The sequence below is a fragment of the Talpa europaea genome, assembly GCF_964194135.1.
Source record: "Talpa europaea genome assembly, chromosome: 7".
Classification (NCBI taxonomy): domain Eukaryota; kingdom Metazoa; phylum Chordata; class Mammalia; order Eulipotyphla; family Talpidae; genus Talpa; species Talpa europaea.
This window is the reverse complement of record NC_140074.1, coordinates 126,550,317-126,562,437: the sequence shown is the minus strand read 5'-3', so window position 1 is coordinate 126,562,437 and position 12,121 is coordinate 126,550,317. Positions and strand designations below refer to the sequence as shown.

At 58.9% G+C, this 12,121-nt stretch overlaps 1 protein-coding gene across 1 annotated transcript in view; it reads left to right on the top strand.

Moving 5' to 3' along the window:
* The window catches only part of CACNG4 (calcium voltage-gated channel auxiliary subunit gamma 4), a gene marked incomplete at both ends in the record, with an annotated part of 52,311 nt that extends 46,096 nt beyond the window's left edge, over positions 1 to 6,215 (top strand). The window contains 2 exons of the mRNA XM_084237397.1: positions 1,320 to 1,460; positions 5,677 to 6,215. Coding sequence (XP_084093523.1) covers positions 1,320 to 1,460; positions 5,677 to 6,215 — 680 coding nt within the window. The remainder of the gene's footprint in view (positions 1 to 1,319; positions 1,461 to 5,676) is intronic.
* Between the last annotated feature and the right edge of the window lie 5,906 nt (positions 6,216 to 12,121).

The following is a 12,121-nucleotide window of genomic DNA, read 5'->3' as shown; positions in this document are numbered from 1 at the left end:
GGATGATTGGGTTTCCACCAAAACAGATCGCTGTGGACTTGGTGGCTTTAAGCAACAGAAATGCATCTCAGCCTGGCCCCAGAAGTCTCGCAGCAGGCGTTGGCAGGCCTTGCTCCCTTGAAGGCAGGGGGAACTTTCCTGCCTCTTCCAGCTGCTGACGGCTCCACCCACCCTGACTGGGGCCTGCCGGCTGTAGCCAGTCCCCACCAGGCTCACCCCTGCGGGTCTCCTCTCTGCCTGCACCTTTCCTTTCCTTATAAGGACACTTGCCATTGGGTTTAGGGCCCACCCCGGCCTAGGGTGGTGTCATCTGGAGATCCTTAACCTCGTCACATCTGCAAAGACTTTTCCCCCAAATAAGATCACCTTCACAGGTGCTAGCAGTTAGGACATGACTTGTGGGGGCCACAGTTGATCCCCTCCAGGTAGGTGTTAGTACTAGCCCCAGGTTATAAATGGACTAGGGGGGTCAGGAGTCAGCTGCCCTGGCCGTCACAGCGGTCTGCGGCAGAGCGGGGGTGCAAACCTAACTCTGTTCCCACCACGGCCCTACGTGCCCTGCCCACCCAGCCCACCCCTCCTCTTCTGTGCCCTCGGGAGGTCCTGAGGTCCGAGTCCTCATCTGTCACCTGGAGATGATGATGACAACAGAGAGAAAGGTTGTCACTTGGGAGGCGCGTGCTATTGCCGGCCTGTGCTCAGTCCCTTACACCCACAAAACCAACCCTGGACGGTGTGGGTCCACCCTCAAGTGGGCTCCACAGTTGGGGAAACTGAGTTTTAAAGAAGTGACGTGGCTTGACCCAGGCCACACAACCGGCGTGTCACAGAGCAGCTGGGCTGTCACCCCACACGCCCCACCTGCCGACCACCTCAACCACCCTCAGAGCTGCGGCTCCCGGCCCCACGGCCCGGCCCGGCAAGTCTTCCAGCCGCCCACGTCCAGGAAGGGCTCAGTGGGTGTCCTCAAATGGGGGGCCATCCCGGGTTTTCATGGTATGGTGCCCTCCCTGGTGCTACAGAGGGGCCCTCTCCTCCCTCCCGGCTGGCACAGCGGGACCCACACCCAAGAAGAGCTGAGATGGGGCCCCGGGTCTCTCGGAGTTACAGGGGAGCAGCCAGCAGCCTGGGCTGTCACCTGCACCTGGCCTGGCTGCCCCCAGCCACCCTGACACCCCACCTGCCCGCGTCTTCTGGGTCTGAAAAGAATCTTCCCTGGGGGAAGGGCCTCGAGCTTCGAGGCTCCTGGCCAGTGTCCACACCCCTGCCCGGGGGCGGCCGGCCTCATGCCCTCTTTGCAATGTCTCCTGCCCGGCCAGGCGTCGTCCGCGCCTCCAGCGTCTTCCCCATCCTCAGCACCATCCTGCTCCTGCTCGGCGGGCTCTGCATCGCGGCCGGGAGGTTCTACAGCCGCAAGAACAACATCGTGCTCAGCGCCGGCATCCTCTTCGTGGCTGCAGGTGAGGGGCGACTGCATCCTGGGGGGGAGAGGGGGGGCAGCCATCATCACCCAGTGTGATTAGCCCCGAAAGTCCAGGTGTGCCAGGAGTGGGGAAAACTGCTTCTCAGGTGCGGGGTCCCCTTGGGGTGTGGTGAGAGTGTCCTGGGACTGGGTGGAGGTGGCGATCGCGCAATGTGGGGAATGTCCCGGGCACCTCTGAATTGTGCATTCAAGGCTCGTGTTGTGTCCCGTGACTTCACCTCCTTAGGAAACACAGGAAGTCCCGGGGCGCCAGTGCCACGAAGGGGCGGCGCTGTTATCACAGGGGAGCCTGGCCGAGTTGGGGGTCCGGGAGATGCCCAGGGGACTCAGGAGCCAAGAGCTGGGGAGGCAGCCAGGAGAACCCGGGGCGGGGGCCGAGTCCAGAAGCAGCGGAGAAGCCGCGTGCCCGGGGCGGAGCGAGCAGGGGCTCGGGGGAGGAGGTGATGCTCCCCAGGCCTCTGCCCAACCCTCCTGGCTGAGAGACCACAGACACCCCCCCACCCCCGCTGTGGGCTGCGGGGGTGAAAAACCCACAGGGCCCTGAGTGAGTGTCCACTGCTGCCCAGTCCTGACCCTGAGGGCGCAGCGCTCACTCCTCGAGCCCAGCCCAAGGGGAAACCCGGGCTGTGGGTGACTCTCACGGCGCCTCCTCATGGCTCCAGGCAGCACCCTTGGGGTTCAGATAGAGGTGCAGCCGGGGTCCCTGTCAGGAGAAACAGGGGCTGCCTGACTTCTCAGGCCTTGCGCCAGTAAATGAACAGCAGCGATTCTTTCCTGAGTTCTGGTCACGCCCCGGCTCTGCTCTGAAACAGCGCTTCGCTCTCAAAGCCTCTTTCTCCCACCTGAGTGGGAGGGGGAGCCGCTGGGGGAGGCGGCTGAGCCCCTGCTGGGCCTGGCCCCTCTGCACTGGGTTGGGCCTCAGAATCCCAGACTGTCCCTGGTGCGGGTGATGGACCCTGGGGCCCCCAGGGCCGGGCCGTGGCGGTCCTGCCTCCTTAGCTGGGTGGGGAGGGGCCGCCACCCTTCGGCCATCCTCAGTCCCACCCGGTCTCCTGGTCTCCTCCTCACGCCGCCTCTTGGCGAGGGGAGACAACTTCTGTTTACAGCCCGGGGCTGAGGGCCAAGGCAATTAGTGACTGGCTCCAAATCTCCCAGCCAGATTCTTGGCGCGGGGCCTCCTGCTTCCAGTTCTTGCGCTCTTTTTCCACACCGGCTCAGTATTTGCTGTTGCTTTCCTCCAAGGCAATAAACGTGGGGCGGCGTGTGTGCTCGGGTATCTGAGGGGGGTAAATATGTGTCAGAAGTCTGTGCCTGTGTGTGTGTGTGCACGCACGTGTGTGCGCGTGTGGTGGGAGACACCTGTGTTGAGGGTCTCCTTATGAAGAAGCACAAATCCACTCACTCCCCTGAGGGCACAAGGGGGCGAAGACAGGGCTTGCACCAGGGCTGTCAGCCCCCAAAGCCGGGCACCCCTGCAGCTGCCCATTCCCCCAGGAGGAACTGCTTCAAAGGCAGATCCCGATGCTCCAGGTCCCCCCGGGGCTGTGGAGCCTGGGCCAGGAGATGCTCAGCCAGGGAAAATGGGTCCAGCCAGGAGGAGGGCGGGGCAGCAAGGACCAGCGAGGACGTCCCCTTGTTCCCATTTACTTCCCGGCCCGTGGACCTTAGAGGCCTACGAGGTGGCAGGGCCAGCTCACAACTCACAGGGAGGCCTGGGTCCAGGAGCTGCAGCCCCAGCGGAAGTGAGACGGACCCATGAAGACGTCTAGGTGGGAAATGATCCGCCCAGACGGGCACGGTGGGGGGGCTGGGGAGTCAGAAGTAGGCGCCGCGACTTCTCAGGGAAAATATAATTCACGGGGAGGTGGTTTGCGCAGCACTGTGCTGAATACGGGATGAGGAAGGAGGACACAGCCAGGGAGGCAGGAGAGTGGGAACAAGAGAGATAAGGAGGCAGAAAGGAACCAGACTGTCAGAGTGAAAAGCTGTGTTGGTGAGGAATCTTCTGGAACACCGCAGAAGGGACATGGAGCCAAAACCCAGAACGGGTTTGCTGGGGCAGGGCCTCTGGTTTCCATGATAGCAGAAAGTCTTCCCACCCAACCGCGCTGCGGTAGGAGGATGGACAGCACCTGTGTGCAGACAGCAGGACACAGCACAGTGACTCAGCGCAGGTCGCAGAACTGGAGCACACTCTGCGCCCCAGCACCGTGAAGGCCTTTGTACACATTAGCTCGCTTAATCCTCCACCTGCCCTGTTTGGAGTGCACCTACCTGAGGGTACAGAGGCACAGGGAGCAATTCGCCCCAAATTCCACAGCTGAGAGTTGGTAGTTCCAACCCAGGCAGTTTGGCTCTGCTCATTCACTTACGAGAAGAGAGAATCAAACAAACCCCACAGGGACTATGTCTCCACCTGTGGGCTGGCGAGGACCAGAAGAGTGGTAACACTGGCCACGGAAGCACGGGGACATCCTGCGCCTCCAGGGACCCAGGGCGCCTGGATGGGACTCCAAAGTTATATTTTTTAAGATTTATTTATTTATGCATACAAGAACTGGGGTCCAGGCCAGAGGTGTGGGGGGGGGAGAGGACTCACCAGAGACAGAGTAGGAAACAGAACAGGTGAATCCACTGAAATACACTGCTGAGGGGAGCAGCAAGGTGTCAGGAGAGGTCTGCTGTGCCATGTGGGTAGCTCCTTGGCCAGGGATCAAACTCAGGCTGCAGAGGCTGCGGATTGCTTCAAAGTCCTGTGCTTAACCCCTGGGCCACCGGGGACTCCAAATTTAAAGCACTAAATGCAGTGTGATACCCTGGCTGGATCCTGCGTGGAAAAAGGATTTAGGGGAGACCCCAGTGAAGCCAAAGACGGGCTGGGGTATAGTTAAGAGTAACATCCTGGTGTGGGATGTTAAGAGTTAAGAGTAACACCCTGCTCCCAGTCGGGCCACTTGATGGGGAGCCAGGTGAGCACATGGGAATTCTCTCTACTATTTTTGTGACTTTTTGGTAAATCTAAAATGATTCCAAAATTTAACTTTCTGATGCATGTACCTGATGAGGCTGCAGATCCCTTTAAGGGTTTCATCCCATGGTTGTGCCCACGTGCATGCAGGACACCGTGGCAGTAGCTCTGGGAGCCCCTGCATGTTGTGCTGCAGAGCCTGGATAGAGGGGCTGGTGGCCGTGGCGGGAAGGGGGTGCCCTGAGCCACGAACCAAGAGAGACAGGCACAGCCCTTGGCGGCCTGGTGTGGAGCCGTGTCTGCTGCATTGTCATGTGGGAAGGGGAGAGGCCCACGAGCACTGTGCAAGGAAAAGCTGGACACCCTGTGTGCGTGTGTGGGTGTGTGAGAGAGGCACTGTGGCCACGATACCTGATGGGGGTGTCCAGATATTACTCAAAATAAGTAAAAATTAAATGAATTTTTTTAAAAAGAGAGAGGGCCTCCCTGGTGGCCTCAGGGTTAAATCTCAGTGCTATCACCGATGTGGCCTGAGTTCAATCCCCGGGCAGGGAGCTACCCACATGGCACAGCAGACCTCTCCTGTCTCCCTCAGCAGTGTATTTCAGTGGGTCTGCCTGTTCTGCTTCCCACTCTGTCTCTGGTGAGTCCTCTTAACCCCCGCACCTCTGGCCTGCACCCCAGTTCTTCTACTCAAAAATTAAAAAACAATAATAAATAAATAAGAGAGAGACTGGGAGGATATAAGAATGAAGGTGTTCAAAGCCGCCTTCAGGAGAGTGACTGTTTCATTACATGCCTTTTGATTTATTTATTTATGCAAGAACTGGGGTACAGTCAGAGGTGTGGGGGGGGTGAGAGAATTCACCAGAGAGAGTGCGGGAAACAGAACAGGCAGACGGACCGAAGACACTGCTGAGGGGAGCAGCAGGCGAGTCAGGGGAGGTCTGCCGCGCCATGTGGGTTTCTCCCTGGCCAGCCGGGAATCGAACCCGCGTTGCAGAGGCTGCAGACAGCTTCACAGCGTGGTGCTCAACCCGCTGCGCCACTGGGGAGGCCCTACATGCCTTTTTTGAACTTGACATTTTGATGACCCACCCAAAATTAATAACTGAAAATAAAAACCAGCCATCAGGATAAATGAAGCCCCACAGCGGGGGTGGCCTGGGCCATCCCGGGCTGCCTGCTGCGCGTCTGACCTCTGCCTCTCTCCCGCTCCCCCCAGGCCTCAGCAACATCATCGGCATCATCGTTTACATCTCCAGCAACACGGGGGACCCCAGTGACAAGCGGGACGAGGACAAGAAGAACCACTACAACTACGGCTGGTCTTTTTACTTCGGAGCCCTGTCTTTCATAGTGGCCGAGACAGTGGGCGTCCTGGCCGTGAACATTTACATCGAGAAGAACAAAGAGTTGAGGTTTAAGACCAAACGGGAGTTCCTCAAGGCGCCCTCGTCTTCCCCCTACGCCAGGATGCCCAGCTACAGGTACCGGCGACGGCGCTCACGCTCCAGCTCCCGGTCCACCGAGGCCTCGCCCTCCAGGGACACGTCCCCCGTGGGCCTGAAGATCACCGGGGCCATCCCCATGGGCGAGCTGTCCATGTACACGCTGTCCAGGGAGCCCCTCAAGGTGACCACCGCCGCCAGCTACAGCCCCGACCAGGAGGCCAGCTTCCTGCAGGTGCACGACTTCTTCCAGCAGGACCTGAAGGAAGGCCTGCACCTCAGCATGCTGAACCGGCGGACGACCCCCGTGTGAGCCGCCCCTTCCTCTCAGCGCTGGCCTCTCCCCGGAACGCCTGTCCGGATCCCACGCCAGGGCATCCGATCCCTCAGATGGACCAACAGTGGGACTGAGGCCAAACCCAACCCTCCCTGGGCTCCATAATGTCCCGGGCTGCTTTGGAGCAACGTGGAAGGCTGACTTTAGCCCCCTGACAGGGTGTTTTAAAGCCCCTGGGTTCCCAAATCTCCCAGGAGGCCAAAAGCTTTCCTGAGGCTGCATGGCCTTGCAGGCCCGGGAAAACAAAATAGAGCCATTTTCTCCTCTCAGAAACAAACCTTGCCAGAAGTGCAGGCGCTCAGGGCCTCCCCTCCCTGCCAGCGCTGAGCCACCGGGAGGGCTCTCCCGGTCACACGGGGGCCTTTGGACGCTGGTCAGCTGCTTTTTAACCTGAGGTTCCCGTGTCTGTGAGCCAGCAGCGAGGAACGAAGTTGGCGCCCTGCCTCTCTGTCTCTCTCTCTGGTAGTGGCCTGCTGTGGAAATAACCTAGAAAGCCCTGCGGCCAACTGGTGCTTTGGTTTTTGTGCTGTCCTGGGGCTGACCTCCCTGGACCTGAGGAAACTGAGGCCTGTGGAGAAATTGCAGAGGAGGAGGCCCCCCCCCCCAGACCCGGGCGTGAGGTAAAGGCCAGAGTCTGTTGCTGGCTTTCCTGTTTGCTTCTGGAAGTTTCTGCCTCACACAGAGAGGGCAGGACACTCTGACTGTGCTTGAGAGTCCAGAACATTCCACGGGTCAGAGGAGAGGTGGCTACAGGGCCCCTCTTACTGTGTCCCTCCCACTGACCTGGGGAGCAGCGCCCTCTGTCCCTCCGGAGGGAGGGGGCAGACCCACCCCTGTGGCCACAGGAGCCTACACTTCTGTGCAAGATAGGGAGCCCCCAGAGTGAACAGGACCAAAAAAACACAGAACAAACACCCATTTCCTTGGTGGTTATTAATCACGATTTATTGCAAATAGATGCCAGGAGAGCAAGTGACATTCATTTCCTCGTCTTAAAAAGTAGCAGCCACCCTCCCCCGACTCCTATTATTGTAATTTATTCTGCCACCACCTGAAAGGGCTCAGCGGAGGAAGTTTGGATAAAGAGCCGAGCTGAGCTTTTTTCTTCCTCCTGATGAGAGCGAAGTCTCAGCTCTTGGAACCAAGGAGGTGGGTTCCGGGTCTGACGTTTTCCCAACGATTTCCACCCCCTCCCCAAAGCAAGCAGAGGACGCGGAAGCCGGTCCAGGTTCTGAAGATGGAGCATCCCCTCTTTTATATAAAACACATGCTTTCTAAAGAGAAATCATTTCTTACTTTTTGAGACTTCGTAATCCAATCTTGAACAACCAATCGTCTGTGACCCCGGTAGCTGTTGACCTTGGAAGTGACCGGCCAGTTCTTACCTCAGCCACCTGTTCACTGAGGCCCAGGGCGGACTCGAGCCCCAGGAGCTCAGATCCAGGTTGTAGGCATCGCCACCCTCCTCCCCTGGGAGGGGGGTGTCCACCTGTTCCACCTCCGACTGACGGCCCCGTGGACCAGCGAGCTGCCGTGGGCGGCGTGCGGGGGCCTCTGTGCTTGCTCGATGCCCCGTCCTCCGGGAGGTGGGCTCTGTGTGGTGGTTTGTCCCAGCATGTGCAGCAGTGAATGCTGAAGTGTCAGGGCTCATGGCCTGCCTGCTGTGGGCCCACCCCGTCCCTCCTGCCCCCCACCCCGACCACCCTCACCACCCCCACCATGACACCCCCTGGCCTGGTTAAAGGAGGTCTGTGGACCCAGCAAGGCCCTGAGACTCTTTTGTTACTTCCAGAAGCGAGGCAGGCCTGCTGTCTCTCCCACATAAACCACCTCCCTACCCGCTGCCCCAGAAGTTTCCAGCACTCATGGAGAAGGCTGAGTTCCCCTGAATCCTACCTCCTGCCCAGCCCCAGGCAGAGCACGGGGCCACTCTAGGGACCAGGAACAAGTAGAAAGAAGTGACAAGAGAACGGAAGAGCAGGGAGCAGAACCTCAGACCCCCCCAACCCCCGGCCGTCTCCCCTGGGGACCCTCGTCCCTGGGTCACACCGCCCCCCTCGCCACATCACAGCTGGGGGCGGGGCCCACCTGCCTTGGGAAGGGAGCAGAGCTGCCTCCCTCTACCTGTCAGACCTTGTGCCCAAGGGGGGGATGTCGTGGCCTGTACCCACCTTCTTGCCCTCCTCCTAGCCCCCACCCTCTCCCGCCAGCCCCTGTGTGTCTCGCCAGTTAAGCACCTGTGAATTCTGTATCTACTACTGGTTTTGGGTTGTTAGTTTTGTCTCTTTTTTTAATTAAGTAAAAACATTTTTAAAACGTTCTCTTTTTGGTGTGGGGGGAGGAGTAGAGCACCCCTCAAGTCTTTGTGGACACTTAAGGTAAACAGTGTCCCTGGTCTGGGGGAGGCTGGGACCCTCCAGCAGGGGAGGGAGGGAAGGCTCTGTGCTGGTCAAGGCTGGTTTGTCCGGCTTTAATCCGAGTCACTGGTCAGCTCCCCAGCACCCCAGCTTGGCTGGCTGTCGGCTGCTGGGAGGTGCCTTTTCACAGACGAGCCAGGAGGTGGATGGGCGACCCCCAGCGTGACGTGGGCATCCAGGCAGCCGAGCAAGGCCTGTCCTCGGAAGTTGCAGGGTGGGGACCAGCAAACAGAGCCACAGCCCCAAAGGCCCCAAACCACCTGGCAGGGGCCCAAGAACTGAGTTCTCCAGCCCCTTCCCCTTCCAGAACTGAATGAATGCAGAGAGGAGTGCAAGAGGGGGAGACTGTGGCTCTGACCAGAGGCCAAAGGGACACGACTGCCCACCCCCAGCCAGGGCGGCTGGCCACCACCATCCCCAGGCGCTGGGAGGAGGGGGTGAGGGGCGGAGGGCGGGACTAGGGGCCCCCTCTGGACAGGGTGATGCTGGTCACAGGCGGCACCAGCTGGGGCCGTCAGGTTCCCCCCTGGGGAGTGGGCACTGGCTGCACATCAGCCCTCCCTTCTGGGAGGCACGAGGAGGGGATAGTTCAAGCCCTTCCCTCGTCAAGCCGGAGGCCCTCGCTTCCGACGACACGCTCCCCATCCACTCTTAAACCTCAAGATTCTGAGTTTTTTCCTGAGAGCCACCAGCTTCACCTGGAACTGAGAGGAAGCAAACCTTGAGCCTCCCGCAAAAGAACTTTAGTCCCACCAAGGCCATTCCTAACCTGGCCCCAACGAAGGGGGGACAGCCTGGACCTTGGTCTCCAAGCTCAATGCCCTTTGCTGGGGACAGGCTGGGAAGGGCCTTTGTGGGACTGAAGCCCTCTTGAAGGAGGCTCCAGGATGTGCTGCCTCTCGGTTCCAGGTGAAGCCAGTCCCAAAAGATGGGGGGACCAAAGGACACGGTTACCGAAAGGGAAGAGGAAGGCAACAAAAACATAGACCGGGGAGCTGAGGTTGGAGCCTTCCCCAAACCGTTTTCCTTCCTTGTCTGGCATCGCATCAGGCTCCGCGAGGCCTGAACCCTCCTTCAGCTCCACTGCGCTGTCTGCGCTTCCCTGCTCCCTCCAGACACCCCAGCTGCGGAGTGGGTCCCTCCACATGCCTCCCAGGTTGGAGGAGAAGCTTGTGTGTGTGCAGGTCCAGCCCAGAGAGTCACGCACATCACCACCACGGGAGGCGCAGGCCGAGGGGTCATCTCGTTTGCTCTGCTCATCACAAAAGAATTAAGTCCAGAAGGAACAAGTTGGGGGCGGGGAGAGGACTAGAAGGAAGGAAAATTTTTTGAGGATTTCCATAACACTCATGAAAGGGAGATACTAGCAGCCCAGTGATTCTATAATGGGGGACACCCTGCTCCCCGGGGGACATTTGCCAATTTCTGCAGCCATTTTTGGTTGTCACAGCTTGGAAAGGGAGTGCTCAAGGATACTACAGAACAGCAACCCCCACCCCCCACGCCAAGAATGATCTGGAACAAAATGTCAACAATGCCAACGCTGAGACACCATGCACCAGCCTGCTCTTCCAGTGAGGGACACTCAGGCACAGAAAGGTTTGGGAGGGGCGGGCGTGAGACCACACGGAGCTTGGCACCTGGGCCTGGGCTAAGGCCATATTAAGAAAACTGATCTACGTCTTCTCAGTGGCTCCTTTCCCTGCGACTGATTTAGATTTCTGCCTTTTCCCCTCTTCCCTTTGAGCCAGCGGTTTTGGAAACAGAAGCTAGCCATTCTGTTCCTGTCCCGGATGGGCTTGGGGGTGCGTTTGTCCCTGGGTCTGGCAACAAAGTGCCGAAGGAATGAGCCACACGGGCAGAGGGAGAAAGACCCGGAGGCCTGGCCCCACTCCACACAGAGGCAGCCTCCTCCGAGCACACCCCAGCAGCTGCAGGGCGGTGGCTGGGAGCCTGCATGTCTGAGATCAAATCCTCCACTCAACCGACCCCAGCGCCAGTGACCCAGTTCCCTCCCTGGTCAAATGAGGAAGGGAAAGTCTCCACCAAGGAGGTGTCAGTTCCCTCCCAAGGCTGCAGGAGGAGGAATTAAACTCGAACACCTGAGGAAGCATTCCTCTATGCCCTGGGGCTTCCTGAGTTTCAGACACATCAGAGGACTAACGACACTCAAGTTGTTTCCCAAGACGAATGGTTCTAGAACAGCCCTTGGAGGCAGTGCTCTGAGAGCCAGGTCTACGGATGCCCATGGCCACTGTGGTGTGGCGGAAACCTGGAGGATCTGCCCAGGAGAGAGCTCCTGTCCCAGCTGCTGCCTTTGCTGATACCCATAAATTTTTGGTTGTCTCAGCTTGAAAGAGGGTGCTACTAGCATCTACTGGGTGGAGGGGTCTCCAGAATGCTGCTCTCTTTGCAGGCCCTGCAACCCCCAAATTCTACTGGGGCTGTTGGGGTTCCACGGAGGAAATACAGGCCGCAGGAGACCTGCCTTCACCAGCTCTCAGTTGCCCTGGGGGCCTGGCTGTCTTGGAAGGAAACTTGCCATGGGTCCCCAGCTGGAGCTGGCAAGCAGCAGAGGCGTGGGGAGGGGGGAGGCCTCCCTGCAGCGAGTTCACAGCCAGCCACGTGACTGCAGCTCCCCACAGTGGTTCCTAATTTAGCACCATGGCTGCCCAGCCCTAGACAGGAAAGGTGGGGGCAGGGGGGGCGCAAGGGTGGCTCAGGGACCTCAAACTCCAGAGGGGCAGATGGGACAGGTCCACCTGATACAGGTATTTTTAAACTTGCAGTTTTCAACAAAACTACCAGCGCGCCTTCGGGAGCAGAAGTCTGCCGTCGAGGAGGGTCCCACATTCAGAGGCTTCCAACTTCGGAGAGGGCGCTTGCAGGGGGCTGATGTAACTGCAGGAATGGGCACAGGGCAGGTTTTCTGACCCGAGCAGACAGAGTAAAGGAGCAGAGAGTCCTGGAGCTCTCAGTGGCTTTTATCAGGATTTACCAGGCACACGGCAGGCAGGGGTGCCGGGGGGGCCAGGAGGCTGGCAGCCCTCCCAGCCCCCCGGCAAGTGTTCACTCTTTCTGGGCTCTCGGGCCTCCTCTCGTGGCTCTGCTCTCTCCATTCATTCTGCCGGTGTCCCCGTGACGCTGCCCTTACAAGCCCAGTCTCTCAGCCCAGGTGGACCCACTCACGCATGCCCACACCCCACTCCAGGTGCCCGCCATCAGGCATGCATTCAGGACCACAGGGATCCATCATCTATCCTGATGGCGGGAGGGCAGACAAGCCTGATACTTTACTTACCCTACAGCCGACATCCTGAGTTTTCTGCAGGGTCTCCAGAATCCACAAATTAAATTGCAACTGCCAAGTGTTTTAAAGAAATACTTCTGTTTCCCTAATTCTAAGTGTAGTGCATTTTCCCTTAAAAATCTGAACAATACAGAAAAGTGAAAGAAGGAAACCGT